This window comes from Musca vetustissima, unplaced genomic scaffold, assembly GCF_032173495.1.
Source record: "Musca vetustissima isolate MV318-11 ecotype Yass unplaced genomic scaffold, APGP_CSIRO_Mvet_v1 utg27769, whole genome shotgun sequence".
NCBI lineage: Eukaryota > Metazoa > Arthropoda > Insecta > Diptera > Muscidae > Musca > Musca vetustissima.
This window is the reverse complement of record NW_026885154.1, coordinates 31,730-55,139: the sequence shown is the minus strand read 5'-3', so window position 1 is coordinate 55,139 and position 23,410 is coordinate 31,730. Positions and strand designations below refer to the sequence as shown.

The 23,410-nt window shown below is 34.0% G+C and overlaps 1 protein-coding gene across 1 annotated transcript in view; it reads right to left on the bottom strand.

Moving 5' to 3' along the window:
• LOC133332278 (uncharacterized) overlaps nt 1-23,410 on the bottom strand; it is a 46,069-nt gene that overhangs the window by 2,935 nt on the left and 19,724 nt on the right. Inside the window, exons 6-9 of the mRNA XM_061540680.1 lie at nt 8,767-8,861; nt 3,913-4,003; nt 3,589-3,851; nt 2,815-3,045 (exon numbers count right to left, since the gene is read on the bottom strand). Coding sequence (XP_061396664.1) covers nt 2,815-3,045; nt 3,589-3,851; nt 3,913-4,003; nt 8,767-8,861 — 680 coding nt within the window. The remainder of the gene's footprint in view (nt 1-2,814; nt 3,046-3,588; nt 3,852-3,912; nt 4,004-8,766; nt 8,862-23,410) is intronic.

Genomic DNA, 23,410 nt, shown 5'->3' with positions numbered 1-23,410 from the left:
TGTAGATGACTGACCATATTTTCGCAGTGCCATTGTAAATTTTTATTTTTTTGTTGTAAGTGCACAGGACGAATGGGTGGATTTTTTAAATGAATTTTCCAAGGGCTACCAATGGCAGGGATTTTTTAAAATTAAGAGCCACCATTAGGCATGGATTTTTAAAAAATTTTTTCAAAGGCTACCATTAGGGATGAATTTTTTAATAGTTATAACAGCTCGAATTAATTTTGAATCCGCTCTTTTTTGTGGCCCTGGGAAATTATGTATCAAATAATGTTTTCTATCCCAATTAAAATAAAAAGTCAAATCTGTCATAATCTCTCTTGTAAATTGCATTGCCTGAATTTTGAGGAGTTCTAATTAGAATTTTAATTTTGCATCTCATGACACTCCCGGCACCAACTACTTTGTGTGTATGTGTGTAATGAAAAGGAGTTTGCTTGCCAATTCACTCTCTTCCTAGGCAGAGTGGGGTTACTCTCCATTCCTTTGATCCATTCATTGTTCTCGGAAATTACTCGACTTTAGTTCTTTTTTAAATGTCGTGAAGTGCGGTTGCGGGAGTTCCTACGCAATAAGAAGAAATCGATCGAGTTAAATTATTAGTTTTGTAAAATGATTCAATAATGTCCCCGGTAGAAGCCTGTTTTTTGTGCGCGAGTGAATTTAACAAAAATCAATACATAAAGGAAAGAAAGAAATCAATTTATAAAGGAAATAAATCGTGTGTCGCTTTGTCTTTACCGTGTTGTTGTAGTGGTTAAGCCTTTTACTTCCTACTGAGTTTCCTTTTCGTTTCTATGTCCAAAGCATTGCAATAAATATTCAATGTAAGGTTGTGTGTCGATATTTCGGAGTTTCTACAATCGCGTTTGCATTTTCTAATAGAATAATAATTTTTTTTAATTTGTCCCGTGTGTGTGCGTGTATGCTTTTGTTTTGTTAGAAAAGAACAGCTCTTCATACAAAAGTGGACATGATTAAAAGGTAAGAACAATAATATTATTTGCAAATTTCCCAAGACAAAAAAGGCGCCAAACATTGTTTGTTGTTGTTACTGTTCATTGATGTTACTGATTCACTATGAGAGAATGTAACAGAGCATGAGAGAGTACACATGTACACTTCTCAGTGTTTCGTTCTCTGGTCTCTTACAGTGTTATTGTGATACTCCGCAGAGTGGGTGGCAATGGGAGTATAGATGTTTATAGCAAATACTGTTGTTGTTGTGTGCTTTCGTATTGGGGTGGTGTAGTTAAAGTGGGTGGTGGGTGGATCATTCGTTTGCTTGTTTCATTGATTGGGCATGCATATTATTGAATTGCTGTGCTATGACGTTGGGTTGATTCTTTAAATGATTATAACTTTGGTAATAATGGTCGTATTGCAGTGAAATAAAAATCATTTGAAAGGGTAATGTCTTTAGTTTCTGAGTATAATATATAGTTCTATTTTTTGTAGACATTTAATATTTGTTTAAGGATTATTGAGACTATAAGCGTGGATTTTATTAATACATTTTTCATGGATTAAGTAAGGATTAAGTTGTTAATTTTTCAAGGCTCATTATAATAGGCGAGGATTTTTTAAAATTATAATAGGCGTGGATTTTTATACCCTTCACCACACAGTGGCGCAGGGTATTATGTCTGTGTGCATATGTTTGTAACAGGCAAAAGTAAGCGAGATAGACACATGGTTCCTTTTGAGAATATGCATAGAATCACTTTCTGAGTCGATTTAAGCATATCCGTCCGTCCGTCCTTCCTTCCTTTGGCACAGCTCACCCTTTTGGCCCAAGGACGAACCCAATTGAAATTGAAGAAAATCGGTTCAGATTTAGATATAGCTCCCGTATATAGTTTTGTCCGATTTAAGGTAAATGGGACATCAAAGTCCCTATATATCTTTCGATTTGCACGAAATTTGGCACAACGTACTGAATTAGGTGTAAAATGATGTGTACTAAGTTTCGTGCGAATCGATTGACATTGAAAGTTTGCACAACGTATCAAATCTGCCGAATAAAATTGAACATAGCATAGCTTTCACAATATGTGTACGGATTGATATTAGTGGTTCACATATAGGTAAAGATCGCATATTTAAGTTCATTCAAGTTCATGTCAATGTTCCTTCGAAAAGGCGACGTCTATTAGGATTTATATGTAGAATATACCATAGTGAAGGGTAAAGAGGTATGTTGCTAATTAGATCCAATGTGTTAAGGGAATGTTTACATCAATCAGGTTTAGTTAATAGGTAGTAAAAATTTTTGAGGAGGAGTTTTTAGAATATAAATTAAAAATAAAAACAAATTTTATTAACATTGTAAATATTAACCAATCATATTGAAATTGTAATCTTTGCAACCATATGTGCAAATAACAATGCAATGATAACAGATTTGTAAATTTTTTTTATGAATTTGAAATAAAAAAATATTTATTTTTATTTTTCTATTTTTTAAACAATTTTATTTATAAGAAAATATATATAGTATTTGTACAAAAAGGTATTTGGCTAACTTAATATAAAAAAATATATCTACATTTTTAAATATTTATCAAAATACAACTAAATATTCAATATAAATACATTCCATGAAATAAACTCCTTGCTGGCTAACCCAAATATTTAAATTGTATTAAAGGCTTGCGGTGAAAAACTTTGCGAAATCCATTATTTTGTATCGGTCGTACATTGACAAATTTATTGCCCTTTTCATTTAAAATATTCCAAAATTTGGGAAGCTAAAAAAAAATTCAAAATTAAAATTTATATTCAAATTTTGGATCAATCAAGAAACCTTACCTCTTTGAAGGAAATTGGCAGAACATCGGAGAATACTATCCATGTTACGGCCTCGGAACAGGGTGGTGTGGTTAATGACCCCTGATATGTATAAAAATCTTCACGATTAATATTACCCAACAGCGATCCAAGGGTAATTAAATGCATTGTATCACTGGTCGAGTTAAATGATTGGACATTTTGCAGATTATTGTAAATCAGATTTAAACCCGGATAGAAAACATTTTCCGACTAAATTAGAAAAAAAAAACAGAAAATTCGGAAATCAGCCAGACGAAAGAAAATCGATGAAATTAAAAAAATTAAAGAAATACACTGTGCAACACGATGGTGGTGGTGGAAAATTCATTATGGGGATGAAAGCCCTTGGCGGGTATTTTAGGTACCCAAAGGAACAATTTTTCAATAGGTTAAAATTTGGGTAAAAGTGGAAAAGGTCTATAAAAATATACGAATATCGATTTCTTGTCTTTGGAGACTTATTTTAAAAGAATATTTGGAGGTCAAAAATATCGTTTTATACTTGATCTATTTGATTTTTTATTTCTTAATAACAAATACTTCTATTACCAAGGGCTTTGATGTCAATAATGAATTTTCCACCCCCCAGACTATGACTTTTTTACATTTTTTTATTTCTTATCTCAAATAGTTAAACACTTGGTAAAAAACAAGCTTAACCTTTGTATTTTTTTCAAAAAAAAGCATCGGAACTTTGACCTCATTTTGGTTCCTCATTAATTTTAATTTATTATTATTTCAACATTTCCTTACCTTAACAACTTTAAATAGCACCGCTACAACAGCCAAACCATCCTCGAATAGCCGTGCTAATTCCACACTTGGATATTTGGTATTCCGATGTAGTATGTGCATTTCAATATCATAACGATGACCATTGATAATATGTTCGGAGCCTTTGCGAGTCGGTGAACCCCAATGGAAATGTACCTGCTCGACTTCGTAGGTGTCGTCGAGTAAGCCACCACTAATATAGGGTTTATCACCCGACATTGTTTCGGGGATCTTAAATTCAACTAAGGATACAAAAATTAATTTACTTTAAATAGAACAATATATTTCCTAATTAATCCTTACCTGTATGTCCATTATTGTGTAAGCTTATAGGCTTCGATAGCGGTGTATCGTATAAACCAAACTCCAATGGGAATATTAAAATGTCAATAGACTAGAATGATAATAAAGATCATTTAATTAAATTATCTATTTTTACTAAAATTCAAAAATTATCGAAAATTATAAAGCTATAAGTTATTTTACTCAATAAAAATCCCAAATTTAATGTGTCAGAATTGATTGTGAGAGATTTCCTCACAATCAATTCTGACACAAAAAAATGCCAAAATAACGAAAATCGAACAAAAGTACAAAATTATAAAAAAACTGTATTGAAGCTCCTCAAAGTACCTTAATTAGAGTGGGGCTTTTGCAGGAAGGATAAATCAAACTGCCAACGGATTGCCATGTTTTCAATACCAAACCCGCTCGGTACATTTTAAGAAAAAATTTCACCTTTGATGGGGAAGTAACTAGAAGGAGTTGTCTTATATTCTCTATCTTCGAATATAATTTAGATTTGGAAGAAATATTACCATGCACAATGTTTGGACTTAATCGGCAAGGCAACGGTGTGTATGTCATCTAAATAATCATAAAGTAGATATATTCTTGATCAGGGTAAAATTCTAAAACGGTCTAGCTAGAGTGATAGAGAGCTAGAGGGATAGAGATGCTGAAATTTTACATATGGTTATCTTTGGTCTGTATTGGTCGAAAATGCATTTCTATTGATAGTTTTCATTATATTAAGGTTCTGTTTACTGACGAAAGCAAATTTAACTTGCACCGGTCAGATGGAAAGATGTATGTGTGGCGTAAGCCAAATGCTGAATTTAATCATAAGAATACAAAAGCCACTGTTAAGCACGGAGGAGGTTCTGTTATGGTTTGGGGCTGCATGTCGAGTGCGGGAGTAGGCAATTTGCATTTTATTGATGGTAAAATTTTTTCTACCTCAACATTTTAAAACAAAATGTAAAGCAAAGTGCAGAGAAATTGGGAATCGCGAACAACTTTGCCTTTTATCAAGACAACGATCCCAAGCACACATCAGGTGTTGCAAAGCTTTGGTTGATCCATAACTCCCCAAAACTTATACAAACACCAGCACAGAGCCCAGACCTTAACGTAATTGTCCATCTTTGGGAAGAATTAGCTAGGAGAGTGTATGGAAAAAAATTTAACTCCTTGGTACAGCTTAAGGTGGCTTTACTGGAATCGTGGAACTCCATAGAGCCGGAGGTATGCCAGAATTTGGTCAAATCAATACCGAAGCGTTTACAGGCCGTTCTGGACAACAAAGGATTTTTTAACATTGATACTTTGCTTTGTCCGATTTTGCGTTGAACACAATTAATTGAGTTAATTTTGTTTTTCTGACGAAATTTACTGTTATCACTAGAAAAGTTGTTGTTTTTTGTATTGTTCAGAAATATAAGTAAGTAATGTGTAAATAAAAGCGAAAAAAACTACACATATAGACAATTTTTTTGAAATGTATAGCATTATTATATCTGGCAACCACTTGTCCGATTATTCGATGGAGCCACTGTATATACAATATTTTTCGGTTAATTGACCCTACGGTTAATTGGTTTCCACGCTTAATTGAGCCACATGATGGGGCAAAAAATATTTTATAGGAAAATACATGTACATTTTCTCGGATAATTAAACCCTGTTAATTGATTTTCCCGCTTAATTGGTTCAAAATTCATGTCATCAAAAATAAATTTCCTTTTACTTTTCACCGTTAATTGCATAATAATAATTGAAAATAATCTGCCATTTTTTACATACATATTTGAAATAATATGTGAAAAAGACTATGTGGCATCTCTACTAATTGAAAACATATGTTTATTGCTAAGAAAAACTGCGAGAAAGCGTAATTTGTATTTGACATTGGATTTTTTTTAATCATTAGTAGTTATATTATACACGATTACTGTAATTGAACAAACTATTTAATTAGGCGTGTTCGGATAATTGGTTCCTCGGTTAAGTGAACAAAAATTTGTGCAAATTTTGATGTGCAATTAACCGAAAAATACTGTATATATATATTTAGGGTAATTCTTTCTAAAATACAAAGCTTTCGTTTTTAACGGGTTTACATTCAGAACATTTCTGGATGCCCAATCAACAAAACGATCTAGGTTCAAGTTTAAGTCCCTCTCAAAAGAGTTAGGAAATTTAGGACTACCAGTAAAAAGCAGAAAAATGTCATGAAGAGCAAGGTCATTCACATATAAAAAAACAGTGGTCCAATGACAAATCCTTGGGGTACACCAGAATGAACAAGAATTAGACTTGAAAACAAACTGACTCCGATCTCTCAAATAAGACAATATTAGCTTGCAGGCTAATTTAGAAATGTCAAAGTTATTCTTCAGTTTCCATACAAGCTTATCATGATCAATAGAATTGAATGCCTTAGACAAATCTAATGATACAAAAACATTTAATTTGTCCTCATTAAAGAATTCACGGATATAATCTGTCATTTTAAGAAGTAAATGAGTGGTGTTGTAAACCTGGCGGAAAGCATATTGTGAATCACAAATTCTAAATGAACAAACCTCAAGCATTTGTTTCTTAACCCTTTCAGTGTTTTTGTCGAGTATATTCGACATTTAAAAGTACTTCCTTTCTTTGTGATTTTACGTTTATCTTATGTACCGTTACTATTGATGTTTTTGTTTTTGCTGAAAGACAGACGAAACTGAAACTATGTGCCTTTATATGATCTTAAATACAAAATTTGAGATTTGTATTCCAATTTTTTTTTTTTTTGTACTGAAAGGGTTAATAATATACTCCATAACCTTCGACTGTGGTGGTAAAATTGATATGGGTCTGAGATCTCCTGGTTCATTAACTGAACGGCATTTAGGCAGTGGTACCAGTTTTCCAACATAGGAGAAAAGTAGACGTAGTTAATATAGCGTTTACCAAGTCCAAGATGGTCTTAGATATATAGGGGAAAACGATTTTAATAAATGTACATAAAGCATCTAAAATTTCAGATTCAACCACATAAGTACATGAAAGGATTCCACAAAAAAAAAAAAAAAATAATTTATTATATTAAGATCCATATCAATATGCTCGTGATTATTGCCAACATATCCAGAACCCTTTAATATTCTCCATAACCCACGAGAATCCATTCCTTTATATCCCTTAAATCTCTAGAATTCATCCATGGATCAACCGAATATTTAATTTGTTTTTTAACAAGAGGAATCCAAAAGAGAAGATATAGAAGCACATTTAGAATTCACATCAATATGTCCAAAAAAACATGTCAGGTTCAATGATTCCAACAAACGCACACAAACCATTCCAATCAATGTTATTATAGTATCTGTCTGTATTCAATGAAATCAGGAGAAAATTAGATTTTATTGTAAGCGACTGAATCTGATCTGCGTAAGCTACCATAGAAGTATCACTGATTAGCACATAATCCATTAAGGACGTAGAAAGTCTGCCGAGATCAAAATGTGAAGGTCTGGAGTTATGAACAATGCTCAAATTTAAACGAGCGCATAGGCCGCGAAACAAATTTGCCTCATTAGGGTTGAACAAATCGCAGTTAAAGTCACCAAGAATAACAAAATATATGTACTCTGCCAAAAAATTACAATGCAAATAACCAACACCAAAAATAACTATCATACTCTGAAACTGTAACTCTACAAACAATAAATCACAATCATAATCTGACGTTTTAAAAACATCTTAAATTTTAAGACTCTAAGATAAATATATACCTACACCACCATCTCTGTATCTGACGATCAGCACGGCAGAAATTGTAGCCCGGAATAGAAACTGCAGAGTCTAAAATCTCACGAACAAGCCATGTTTCAGAGATTGCCAGTACGACAAAAGTATTTTTTCCTACTAGGAAAAAATATTGTGACAAAAAACTAAAACGCTAGGTTTGAGAAAGAACTATATCGACCTGCATTTTGACCCTATATGAAGATAACTCCCCATTTTCATTATTTTTAATATTTAGTGTAAAGGAAGGTCTTGAGATAAAAAAGCTAAACTATTAGGTTCGAAATTAATCTATGTCGGTCCCTAGCCCTTCACATAATTATAACCCCAAATGTTATATTTCCGCCTTCTAGAGGGGTTATGATAATTCTAAACAATATTAGAATATGTAGAACATTGTAAATATTTACGTATAGTTGACGCATCCGGTCGTAGTCCTTCTGAAATATATGTATACGTCATAGAATGCAAATTTTGTAATTTTTCACACAAAATTCTTGGTCCATATTACCAGTTCAGTAAGTTTATTTTTTAGCGTTTCCCGATGTAAAATTCCGTGTCCCTAGAGCGACCAGAAAAATAAATAAAAATACGTTTGGTTATAATTCCTATTGTCATCAGGTTTAAGATAAGGATGCGATCAAAAAATATGTCTTTAGCAGACAATTTTGAAGTTCATATATGAATATACTGTCGGTCTTACCGATTTTATTCATACTTCGTGATTAACCGATTTTATTCTTACTTCGTGATAAACCGATTTTATTCTTACTTCGTGTATCGTATTTTTACCCAGCTTCAAACATTGCTCATCATAATATTTTCACCAAAGATAGAACCTATTTTAATGGCTTCGTAACAACAACTCATAGTTTCTCAAAATATTAATCAAGCTTTCTTAATCACAAGAAAAGAAATAAATTTTGTTCGATTCGCTTGATTGGCAGAATTTGAAGATTTTAGCTATTTTTGGCCCTATTTTGCATCAATTTGACCTTGCAAAAAAGTACAACAACATGAATTACTTTTCTTTTTCACTTTTTTTACTTTTTTACTTTTTCATCGGTTCAAAATATTTACCTTTGGTGTCGATATAATAATGGGTGATTGCTTAAAGCCACCGCATTGTGGGAAATCCACTTGCCATTTCTCTGGTTCGTTATAGCTGAAGTGATCTGCAAATAGACAAAGCATAAGCGGATGCGAACTAAATTAATATTTTATGCTCCAGTTTATATTCAAAAATATTTCGCAGAAACATAGACAACAACAACTCGAAAATCAAAACAAAAGAGATTATTATTAAAACGGCAATAACGACAACAACAACAACAACAACGATGATGACAATTAACAAAGAATTACATGCGGATTATTATTATTATTATTTTTATCGTTTTGTTTATTTTATTTTATTTCGTTATTGCAACAATAGTTTGCACATAATTTCATTTTATGGTAAGTAATCATGGCAAAAAGCAGCCTAAACGCTTGCATGATAATTTCGATCGTGATAAACGTTTTGGAGTGAGTGTGTGCGAATGGATATGTGATGTGAGTGTTCACTTCTTTTGGAGTTGCTACTGTCATTCAAAATTTTTGTTTGTTTTTGTTTTTTCTTTTGTAAAAACTAACGTTCCTTGGTAAACATTGTAAATAGACGGACGGACGGACACATGGCTGATCTGCATATGATGGCATGTGGCGTTAGAGGTTTCCCAACTCGTTGTGTGTTTTTGTGTGGAGAAGTCAACAATTGTGAAGTGAAACAATTTTAAATGTTTGTCTTTTTTGTGTGCTATTTGCTTTTGTTGTTGTTGCTGCTGCATACTTTAATTTTATTTTTTGGGAAATAAAATTTGAAGCGAACTACCAAAAACGACAAACAAAATAGCTACAAATTGTATTTGTTTAAGCGTTTAACTGTTATTTAAATGCTTCTTTTTTAGTTAGACACGCAATGTGAAAATAAAAAAAATTGTGGCAAATATTTGAAAGACAGGCAGGCAGACAATAGGCCTGGAGGAATGACAGGACAAATGGTTTAAATATGGAATTTGCATCATTCAATGGAATACAATGGTCGCGTTTTATCGAAAACCATCAGATTTTGAAATATAATGTAGAGATTGGTTAGATTTCCGAGTTAAAAGGTCTTTTTATGCCTTTTTATATACCCTGTGGTGGCCTTCAAATTTCCTTAAATCGATCAGGATCTTTATTACTGTTCAAGTTTTTCATGCTCAGACAAAAATATTTTTCCAAACTTTAACTTCAAAATGCCGAAAATGCATTGAGACATTTGGATAGTGGCTATTTAAAATAAAAACTTATTAAGTAATTTCTAGAAATAAGTTTTTTATTCGCCATGAATCCGATATGCCATATTATAGCCCCTCGATGAGAAAAGCATGTTAAAATCTAAATCACGGGACGTACTTTATATGGGAACTATGGCAAAACATCAATTTATATTGAAAATAATCTAAAAAATAAGTTATTTTCTTTCTCCAAGAACTCGCCGGGCTTCAGTGTAAAATTTTAACCTAGGGAATGGAAGGAGGCTATGTCAACACAGGAACCTATTTGGGAAATTTAATGGAACAAAAGTTCAAAATACTGATAATGAGGTTTCTGTCAATTTATGGATCTATATTGATCATTATACCCTACACAACTATGTTGTAAAAGTATTATAGCTTTATGTGGTCCCAGAAGTTTGTAACGCAGCAAAACGTTGATCCTAGACCCACCTTTTAATTTACCGATTGTCATATCTCGATTAGCTCAGTCGATCTAGTCATGTGTATCAATCTGTCCGAGTTATGGACCAATCGTTGGCATATAGGACCGGTTCCGACCAAGGAAGACCATTATTGTTCTTGGTAATGATCAATTATGTCCCGAACACATCGAAGTTTTACACGGAGAAATGGATCTGACCATGGAACAATCAGATTTTTGTTTGAAAATGTCAAAATTTGCATTATATGGCGTATATATTTACAACTGATGGTCATAGATCCGAGAAGTTGATTGTATATCCAAGAGGATTTGTAGGAGAAATACTAAAATATTTACAGTCGTCTACGTGTTCTGATTTTATTTAGCGACCCATTACCACACTAGAGGACGTAAATGAAGCGCTGATCGCTATTCAATGTTACATGAAGTTCCGATTTGGGTCAAGGTAATGATCAGTTTTTTGTTTTAGTCTGTCTGGAGAACATAATTATAAGCCGTAGGGAAGGGGAGCTGGTTAACTTTTGTGTGTAAAATAAGAAAAATTTGAACTTTATGATTTAAATGTTCAGAGTAAGAAAGATGACCTGTTGACCTCTAATCGGGGAAGAGAGTGCAAATATTGAAAAATATTGTCCAGGCTCGGAATATAGATCCGCAGCAAGTTTAACTTAAGGGAACCCCCCATTCTCGATTTTATTTTTTCAAGATTTTCAATGGGCTGGTAAATCAATACCAATGCTTGTTAAGGTTTGTAACTTCACACATATACAATTGAAGATTTAAAAGAGAAGAAAAATAATTTACAACAAAATTTTGTTATTGTTTTGTTGTTGTTTTTTGTAATTAAAGAAAAGTCCTTATTTTTGATGGCGGGCATGATAACTCCTCACTGGAACATCGGAATCCGAAAATTCCAACGGTGTTAGAAAGAGTACATGTCTGGCTCTCGTATGAACTAGGATTATTGACTTCGCTCTAAAATTAACAAAATGGTGGACCTTTGAAAAAATATTTTTGGAAAATCGCCGATTTTTGACCAAAAACCAGGTTAAAAAATAAGGAAGATCTTCACCGATTGGCTTTATCCTAGTTCATAAGAGAGCTATACACTCCCAGAAAAACGTTGCAAAATTTGGAACCGATTGGATTATTAGTTTTTGAGTTATCGCGTTTAAAGTTTGAGAAGCCCTTCAGCCGTCACTTGATGCGGACACAATAAATCGGATATATCTTCAAGAGTTATTGAGATTTTCACTTGAAATTTTGTAGAGACATTCCTTAATCAGTGTAGATTCGAATTATGTCAACAAAAATTTTGACCCCGAGAATGGGGGGGGGGTCCCCTTAAGTGGCAGTTGTGCTCTGCTACTGGTTTTATATGTATATGTATGTGAGCCCTCAAGAATCCTTTAAATATAAAAAAATGCATCAAACGGCTTCAAAATACTAAAATGGGTCATTAAATGGGAGCTGTACCAATATTGACAATCTTTGGTAGGAAGATTTCACACCTCATAGGAACCGACAAAATCAAATTCGAGCCAATAACGTGCACAAAACCTCGAATAATGCAGGATATCATTACTTGAGGGCTACCCGGAATGATAATCCAAAACATACAACATTACAGTCAATTTGGTTGAAACACCTGCACGAATATTGGGGATATATGTAAGCTTTCGAAAAAGTGGACCAATATTGAACATTTTCACTGAAAAGATTTGAAAACGTGCCAAAAAAACCCTAAAATACGAAATGTTTGGGGTAATCCTTATATAGGTTTTATGGTCTATCTTAAATATTGTGAGTTTTACATACATACAGACAGACGGACATATATTCTATATTGCAAGCGAAATAACAAATTTAGTAAACACCCCACAAATTTCATATGGGTTTTCGTAAACGAACTAAATGCGACGAAATTTGTTAAATTTCTTGGAATCAAATTACCGCCGGTTTATTTGTGCTTCACTTGAGGGACATATTCCAGTCAATTCTATTTCGAAAACCAGTAAGGAAAGTAGTAAAGTCGGACGGGGCCGACTATATGATACCCTTCACCACTATGGATATATTAAACAGGACTATTAACATGAAATTGGATGAAATAAAATATGTGATATTTATCTAAATGTGAATCTACCTATATATCCATAAGTTATATAAATCGACTTCAATCAAATATAAATAGGTTATCTGTTGGGCTATGTCTGTACTTCTAGAAAACGCAACTACGCAATTCTATGCTCAATTTTGTACGTTGTGCAAAATTTGATGTCAACCTGACTAGCATGAAGAGTTTGATGTCCAATTTTCTTAAAATCGGGCGAAAATATATATGGAAGCTCTATCCAAATATATCGAAGGATATATAGGGACTTTGGTGCACCATTTACATGAAATCGGACGAAACTATATCTGAATCTGGGCCGATTTTCTCGAAACTGGGCAGACATCATTCTAGCCTCAATTCAGTACGTTATGCCAAATTTCATGCAAATCGAAAGATATATAAGGACTTTGGTACACCATTTACCTTAAATCGGAGGAAGATATATACGGGAGCTATATCTAAATCTGAACCGATTTTCACGAAACTTTGCACACATCATTCTAGACTTAATTCAGTGCGCTATGTCAAATTTCGTGCAAATCGAAAGATATATATAGGGACTTTGGTACGCCATTTACCAAAAATCGGCCGAAACTATATATGGGAGCTATATCTAAATCTGAACCGATTTTCACGAAACTTTGCACACATCTTTCGTGGCTCAATTCAGTACGCTATGCCAAATTTCGTGCAAATCGAAAGATTTTCAGGGTCTAAAGTCCGTAAATCGGGCGAAACTATATATGGGAGCTATATATAAATCTGAACCGATTTTCACGAAACTTGGCACACATCTTTCGTGGCTCAATTCAGTACGCTATGCCAAATTTCGTGCAAATCGAAAGATTTTCAGGGTCTAAAGTCCGTAAATCGGGCAAAAATATATATGGGAGCTATATCTAAATCTGAACCGATTTTTCCCAATTTCAATAGGGTTCGTCCTTGGGCCAAACAAATGAGCTGTGCCAAATTTCATCCAAATCGGATCATAAATGCGACCTGTACTTTGTTTACAATTTAACATGGACAGACGGAGAGACGGACAGACGGACGGACGGACATGCATAAATCGATTCAGAAAGTGATTCTATGCATATTCTCAAAAGGGAATAAATGAGGGGAGGATACATTGAAAAAAAAAATAATAATAATAATTGATCCTTTTGAGGTCCAGGGTCAGATTGATGTATGCGAAGTTATGTTGGAATCGGTTCAGATTTGGATATAACTCCCATATTTAGTTTCGTCCGATTTTATGTAAATGATGCACCCATTCCCAACATTTGTCCGATTAAGCCAACATTTTGAACAGAGTACTGAATTAGGTCTAGATTGATATATGCCAACTTTTCGGTTCAGATTTTAATATAGCTTCCATATATAGTTTCGTACGATTTTACGTAAATGGTGCACCATACTGTCAATGTTTGTCCGATTGAGAGATAATTTTGCATATCGTCCTGAAATTACTGCAGGTTGACGTCCCATTTTATGTAAATAGTGCACCATAGATCATGTTCTATTTGCATGATATTTTGTTGTTGAAATCGGTTCAGATGTAGATATAGCTCCCTCGTATATTTTCGTCCGATTTTGTGCAAATGGAGGAATCCAATTCTGTTTGTTTTACATGAAATATTTCCTAGCTTATTGGATTGAAGTCGTTTTATTTTCATCCGATTTCATCAAAATGATGTACCAAGTAGCTAAAGTTTGTCCGCTTAGGACGAATTAGTGCACTACGTACCAAATCGAACGTAGAATAGCATACACTGTTATTTTCAAGAAAATATAATATGTTTAAATATTTTTGACCATTCCCTACTTATCCAGACCAAAAATTTTAAACTTTTTTGAGAAAAAAATTTTTTTTTTAAATTTAATGTGGGTTTTAGTAATTTCCATGTTTTGACAAAATAATTTTTCCAAAATTCTTGTGTCAAAAGCCTAAGGCCTTCGACATTTGGTGAGTGACATTAAATAGCAATAATAATTAGCAAATAGTTCCCATTAAATATTTACAAAACAAATACCTAAGTTAGACCCACCACATTAGAAATGAAGAAACCCTTTTATTATTATTAACTAAATAAATATAATTTAACAATTATGTTGTCATCTATTAAACTAATTTGTACAAAAATCTTAAAAAAGCATGACTAATGTATAACAGAGACTAATGTGAACAAATAACTTAAGCACATGTGCCTTTTTGTAATATTTAAAAAAATAAAACTGTACCAAAGTCAAAAACTAAGCACCCATATTTTGCTTGTACTGTCCATATTTATAATGCCACAGTTTAACAATAAAATGTTTAATGCACTAAAAACACCCCGCACAAAAATTGACACCGGTAATTTAACACAATTTGCTGTCACAACTTTAATTTTCGTGTAATTGTCACTCTCTTCTTTTCTGTTTCTGTATTTTAGGGAAATTGCGGCCTTGGGATTTTCCGGCAGTAATTTGGGTGGCGCCACCAGTGCTAACTTTGGTGCTCCATTGCTATCTCCAAGTGTGAGAAAGTATTCGACTATGGCATTTCAAAATTATACTTTTAAGAATGTGTATTTAAAAAATAATGGAAACAATGTGCATTTCGAGACACCTTTTGGTGTTAATATACCACTTTCGGTTATAAGAAAAATTAATGTTTTAAAATTTTTACGAATATTGAAATAAATGTAAAAAATTTTATAAATGTGTTTCTGTGTCTTTATTTTCATACACTCCACCACAAGGGTGATACGTTGGAGAACCTATATATTCTATAGTTATTCTTGGTCTGTATTCTATGTCCTAGGTATGAGATATGTTGGTCCACTTTTTATACCCTTCACCACACTGTGGCACAGGGTATTATGTCTTTGTGCATATGTTTGTAACAGGCAAAAATAATCGAGATAGACCCATGGTTCATTTTGAGAATATGAATAGAATCACTTTCTGAGACGATTTATGCATGTCCGTCCGTCCGTCTGTCCATGTATTTTTGTGAGCAAAGTACAGGTCGCATTTATGATCCGAAATTTTGCACAGCTCATTTGTTTGGCCCAAGGACGAACCCTATTGAAATTGGGAAAAATCGGTCCAGATTTAGATATAGCTCCCATATATATTTTCGTCCGATTTAAGGTAAATGGGGTACCAAAGTCCCTAAATATCTTTCGATTTGCACGAAATTTGGTACAGCCTACTGAATTAGGTTTAGAGTGATATGTGCCAAGTTTCGTGAAAATCGGTTCAGATTTAGATATAGCTCCCATATATAGTTTCGCCCGATTTTAGGTAAATGGTGCACCAAAGTCCCTGAAAATCATTTGATTTACACGAATTTTGGCATAGCGTATTGAATTAAGTCTAGAATGACGTGTGCTAAGTTTCGTGAAAATCGGTTCAGATTTAGATATAGCTCCCATATATAGTTTCACCCGATTTAAGGTAAATTATGTACCAAAGTCCCCATATATCTTTCGATTTGCACGAAATTTGGTGTAGGCTACTGAATAAGGTTTAGAATGATGTGTGCTAAGTTTCGTGAAAATCGGTTCAGATTTAGATATAGCTCCCATATATAATTTCGTCCGATTTAAGGAAAATGTGGTACCAAAGTCCCTATATATCCATCGATTTGCACGAAATAGCGTATTTAATTAAGTCTAGAACGATGTGTGCTTAGTTTCCTGAAAATCGGTTCAGATTTAGATATAGCTCCCATATATAGTTTCGCCCGATTTTAGCTAAATGGTGGACCAAAGTCCCTGAAAATCATTTGATTTGCACGAATTTTGGCATAGCGTATTGAATTAAATCTGGAATGATGTGTACACCTCCTATATATATTTTCGTCCGATTTTAAGTAAATTGTGCACTAAAGATACACAGCTAGGTCGTGTCAATCGGCCTAGCATCATTCTAGACCTAAAACGTATTGAAATTAGTATAAATTAATCTCTAGCAAGTTTACTTCAAATCGGTTCAGATATAAAATCTCTCGTAGCTTCCATATATAATTTCGACTTATTTATTGAGACTAAATTTTAAAGAGTGCAGCATACCGAATAGCGTGTGTCAAGTTTACTTTAAATCGATTTACACAAATCTGTCCCACTGTGCGCAAACGACTCTAAACTTGCCCAAATGAAATGAAATTTAGCATAGGTTCTAGAAAGATATACAAATCATATATTTAAGATAGTTCAATTTCATGTCAAAATTCCTTCAAAAAGGCGACGTCTTTTCGAATACATATGTAGAATATACCCAAAGTGGTGAAGGGTATCATATAGTCGGCCCAGTCCGAATTTACTACTTTCCTTCCTGGTTAATTTATTTTGAAGCTCTGGGGCAATTTTTTTAATTTTATATCTATCAAAAATAAACATTCATGTTCCCATCGATCTCTATTCAGAAAACATATTCTATTTTAAATTAAATATATAAATTAAAACACCTTTTTTAGAAAGTCCAACATAAATAAGCACGACCTACCATTTGGCTAATTAAAACCAATATTTGTTAGTAACTTGACTTCATTTTACAAAAAAATAGGTCCGCTTAAGACAATGCAACGAAGTAATGACCACAACCTTGAAGTCCCAATAACAATGTTTTGCAAGCAAATAAACATGGGAAAAATGCCATTCCAATCCATTATTATTGTAATATACATACACAATTTGTAGATCACTTTCGACCACTTACAAATTCTGTCACATGTTAACACCAAGATCAATAACCAGACACGTAATGCGGTGGTGTGTGGTGATAACAAACTGGTAGATCAATGATTTAAACACTTTTTTCCTAACATTTACAACCCCGACAAAAAAATACGTTTAATTTATGTTCAGCTACATGGCATGGTTGTAAGCGGAAATCTGGAAAGTGTAACAATTTATTTAAATGCCGAAATATGTAACTAGAATACGAAATGTATTTTCTTGTTATTTGTGAAGATTCTCACTCCAAAACATTGTGATTTTGTTTAATATTGTTTGGGGAAAAAGAAATCCATTATTTTTATATGAACTATAAGACTTTATTTAATATGCTTCGGAATGTCCGGTTTGGACCAATTATGCACGGTTTTGTTGTATGATTTGTTACCATTTTAAAAGCATTTCTTGATCAATTCTCCGATTTTTTTCGACATTTTCGACAAACGGCCTACGTGTGCGAGGTGCACCTTTAACATCAAAATTTCCTGAACGGAATCTACGAAACCAAAATCGCACAAAATTGGCTGTTACAGTATCGTATAATTTTATTTACTGTTAATGTCACCCTTCCATCGACCATAAATCTGAAATTGTTTGATCGATACTTTACGAGAAGTTTATCAGTACAGCCATCTGCCGAAGATGGATTTCCCTTTCCCCAACCTAATATTACAAGCTGTATTGTGATTTCAACAGAAAGACGAATGGAAATGGCAAACCACTGTAGTTGGTGTATACTGAATATTTTTGTGTTCCATTTTTTTACCCACAGGATGTATACACGTTGATACGGAAAATATCTGCCTAATCGAAATATTGGTTTTAGACCCCATGTTTCTTTTGTTTCAGACATTTTGGAGTCGATTTACAAATGTCCGTCCGTCCGTCCGTCGGTATGTCTGGCCGGCTGATGCGCACGATAACTCTCGAAAGAACTAATCGATTTCAATCAAAATTTGCACATCGTAATATTTATTCCAACCTTAGATCAAGTTCGAAGATGGAGGTTGTCGGTCCACTCCTTCTGGCAAACATTTTTTACATACATTTGCGAAATTTAGATCAAGTCCGATGATGGAAACATCGTTCCACTCCCTTTGATACATAATAATTTTGAGAAAAATCTATTTCCTTGTTCGATTTTTCTCAATGTTGTTCGATAACATTTTTCAACATTTCCATTTGAGAGAGCAAATTTTCTCCAATCGGCCTAACTATAGATCTTTAGTGCCCCATTTATTTAAAATGGTCGAAAATATATATAGGAGGTACATGTAAATCTGAACTGATTTTCAAGAAACTTAGCACCCATCATTCTTGACTTAATTCAGTACGCTATGCCAAAATTTGTGCAAATCGAATGATTTTCAGGTACTTTGGTGCACCATTTACCTAAAATCGAGCGAAACTATATATGGGAGCTATATCGAAAGCTGAACTTAGCACACGTCATTCTACACATTTTCTGGGACACTGGTGCACCATTTACCTAAAATCGAACGAAAATATATATGAGAGTTATATCTAAATCTGAACCGATTTTCTCCAATTTCAATATGGTTCGTCCTTGGGCCAAATAAGTGACTTGTGCCAAATTTCATTCAAATCGGATTATAAATGCGACCCGTACTTTGTTTACAAGATAACATCAACAGACGGACACGTTTTTTGAGTTATGTCTGCCTTGCAGCAAATGAGCGATATGTCATATTTTATACCCAGCACCATTGGGCAGGAGTGATGAATGTGTCATTCTCTTTGCAGCTCACCGGAACACCCATAGAGCTCAGCTACCATATAGCAGTACCCACCACTATTGTTGCGGGCTCCAATATAATTCTATAAGCTTTATTCGGTATTTTAGGCAAATTGGCTGTTAGATCTTTTTAGTAGCAGTCTTCCATATAACGGTATTCCAATGTTTTTCGGTAATTTCGGGATTTCAGAAATTTGTTCAAAATTTTTATGGTTGTAGAATTATTCTCTAATCTGAGTGCTTATAATTTGTTGCATTTTCTAATGGCAAAAATTTACCAATGCATAGCCCCTATTTTAGATGTTTTGAATGTTCATCTAATGGTGTAGGGTTAACGACGTTTTATTTGTTTTGATAAAAAGAAATGCGTATAACATGCCGAACTTTTTATACACTTAATCATAGGGAATGAGTCCATTTTCAAACATTTAATATTGTATTACGAATAACGGAGATTGTGCAAACCTTTGGATAATGTCAAGAGAATAGGATCGTTATTGGATCATACATAGAGCACCAGATGTGAGATATATCGATTATTTTCGCTTGTTGGTTTTTCCAATTGCTACGACAACTTCATTCAAACGAACTATAGTGCAGCACTCACAACTCAAGCGGAATAGTCTCACATGATCAGTTTTTTTTTTTATACCCTTCACCACACTGTGGTATATGGTATTATATCTTTATGCATATGTTTGTAACAGGCAAAAGGAATCGAGATAGACCCATGGTTCCTTTTGAGAATATGCATAGAATCACTTGCTGAGTCAATTTGTGCATGTCCGTCCGTCTGTCTGTTGATGTTAAATTGTAAACAAAGTACAGGTCGCATTTATAATCCGATTTGAATGAAATTTGGCACAAGTCACTTATTTGGCCCAGGGACGAACCCTATTGATTTTGGAGAAAATCGGTTCAGATTTAGATATGACTCCCATATATATTTTCGTCCGATTTTAGGTAAATGGTGTACCAATGTCCCTGAAAATGTGTAGAATGGCGTGTTCTAAGTTCAGATTTCGATATAGCTCCCATATATAGTTTCGGTCGATTTTAGGTAAATGGTGCACCAAAGTCCCCGAAAATCATTAGATTTGGACAAATTTTGGCACAGCGTACTGAATTAAGTCTATAATGATGTGTGCTAAGTTTCGTGAAAATCGGTTCAGATGTAGATATAGCTTTCACATATGTTTTGGTCCGATTTAAAGTAAATGGTGCACATAAGATCCATAGCTAGGCCGATTGACACAAATTAATATAAATTAATAATTTATATAATTTTGACTTATTCATGTTAATTGTACACCAAATAATCAATGGGTGTCTGATTGAGATTAAATTTTTAACAGTGTAGGGATTAATGTTAGTCGGTTTAGATATAGATTAAGATCACATATATAAGTTCGTTCAATTGCATGTCAATGTTCCTTCAAAAGACGATGTCTTGTAGGATACATATGTAGAATATTCCCAAAGTGGTGAAGGGTATCATATAGTCGGCCCAGTCCGACTTTACTACTTTCCTTGTTGATTTTAGATTTTAATTGCTTATATCGGTTGTCTTTTATGTGAGTATTTCGTTTTCTCAAAAGACCTCCTGGCAGAGGTATTACAATATAGGAAAACGTGCTGACATTGCATTGACAAGCTAATGGTACAACTCGATTGTTTATGTCTTTTCGTTTTGTTCCTCATAGGTGAAGTCCCTGAGCTTGAACCGTGGTGGCTGTACATTTTACATTACAGCCTTTCAAGGGGTCACGGCGCCGCCTATATGATATCAATCACTTCTTTGTCTAATATCAAGTCGATAGAACAAATATAGCATCTTTAGATGACCATTTACACGTAGTCGTACGAATTGAAATATGTCACATACATAGATATATGGGTCGTTTATTTTAAAGTTATTTAAGTCTATTTTAGATTCTGGTACAAATCTCGGTTTTCTAATTTGAATTAATTCATGCGATTTCGATTTTTTATTAGGGTTTGTTTTTGGGACGCATTGTGGTAATATATCCATGCGGTGGCATATGTAGAGGATATGAGAAAGGGTCCGCCCCATTTATGGTATTTTGAGGCTCTTTCGGGTCTTCAAATAATTTTTATTATAACTCTCACTGGCATTGGTATTTACTTTTTTTGGCTTAGTGGATAGGGAATATGTTCCGCCCGATTGACATATTTTTGTTTTGATTTTATTATTTTCACCATATCGGACTTAGGTCATTTCAACCAAAACTCCACCAAAGAAATGTCTGCAATTGTAATTATAGAACGAACAACCGATCGATCGATCGATCGGTCAATGATGATGACGATTATTTTGATTGTCGTAACTTTGTCGTGGCGTTACACCTGATCAATTTTTGTTATATGACTGAGAAGGCATGGCAGATTAACAGTCGGCGACAGATGGCAATATTATTGTTATTTACTTTTTTGCAGTTGTTGTTTTTGTTATTGTTGTTGTATTTGCTTCTGCAATAGCAATTTCATTGCTATTGCAATTCAATAATACTATTTTATTTTTCATTTGATTGACATTCATTTCAATTGAATGGGTTGTTGGTTTTGGTTTCTTTCGTACATACCCGTGGCCAATGGCAGAAGAAATAACAGACGCTGGTAAAGCGTTCCGAACACCGGATAGCCCATAATTTATAATTGTTATGGTGATTTTTCTTGAGAAAAAAGATTCTTGGCAAATAATGGAGTAGTGGTTGTTGTTTGTTTCCTTGTAATTAAATATTTGCGTAAATTTGCACACACACGCCCACTTATTTTGTTGGGAAGATCAATTTTGCGGATATTTTTTCCTGGTTTCACATAAAAAATAACGTTTAAAGAAAATTCAATTATATTCCAATTTCCACAATGTCACAAAATTTTCAAATTAAATTCGAACGAAAAATGTTAACGTCTATTTTGAATTTCCGTTTTTTTATTTAATTTGTTTCGTTTATCCGTATGATCCGCTCGATCCGTGTCTTAGTTTCTTAGTTGTCAGCGGGTACTAACTGCAATGTTGTTGTTACCATTATTTCTTATATGCCGGGGGCTGGATGTGGCTGTTCGGTCGGTTGGTTGGTTTGGTTGGCCTCTGCAACATTTGCTCAAATTTAAATCCACAAAAATCTGTTTTTCAAAAAAAGAAAACAATAACAAATCGTCGCTTCGTGTCTATTGTGATTGTTTGTTTGAATTTGCCTGCATACCGGCATTTGTGGGTGAGTGAGTGTTTGTTTGTTTGGTTGTGTGTTTCATGAGTGTTTTGGGATTAATGGTTTATGTCGCGACACTACTGGGGATTGAGTCGGAATTGTTATGTTGTGGACTTCTTGCAACCCACTCAATTACCTTTAAATTGAAACGAGTGTAAGTGAAGTATATTAGATTAGGTTATGTTCGCATAAACTCTTGAATAACGTCAAAGAATATTAGCTAGATGTGGTGGTCATATACAAAATCGACAGGTTTATACCCACTAGCATAAGGTGAAAAATTGCCTTCCGTTTGCAATACTTCGAATTATTCGAATAAAGTACACGTATTTTAGGTTAGCATAAAATTCTATGTCGGTATGTTTTTTGAAATCAAAAGCAGTCGGAATTTTTCGGCTTACAATTTCACATTATGAATGTTATAGCCGATTTTTTCAACCAAAGTGGCTGACATTCCGGATTTTTTAGGCTAACAATCATATATGTAAACCAGTGAGCGGAGCCGTATATTCTGACGGGCCGACCATATAATACCCTACACAACTGTGGGACCTTCAACTGCGGCCTATAGATCGACTCCTTGACCATAACTGGAATCTCATGGAAATTTTCAAAGCAATCAGCGCTATACATACAACCATATAATTGGTATCAATTTAAAGGTCAACCACTCCTCTTGAACATACTATCAACTTTTCGGATCTAGGTCCTTCAGGGGCAAGTATTGACGCCATAGAACACAAATTTTGTCATTTTCGGTGTTCGGGCCATAACTGCGGCCTCTGGAGCGACCAGGAAATCATCCAAAAATAAAGTTTTTGGTCCCTTTCATCCCCTAAATATTAACCGATCTTTTCCAAAAACAATAGGGGTCTTCATTGGCGAGAACCCGTTCTACATGCAAAATTTCGTGAAGATTGGTCCGTAACTGTGGCCTGTATCGTGTTTACAAATTATAATGGACAGACGGACGGAAGGACACACATGTCTAGATCGACTCAGCTAGTCAAGATATGACGATCGGTATACTTAAAGGTGGGTCTAGGACCAATATTTCGCGGCGTTACAAACTCTTGGGGCTTCACAAAGCTATAATACCCTGACAACATAGTTGTGTAGGGTATAAAAATTATCAATATAAGTCCATGTT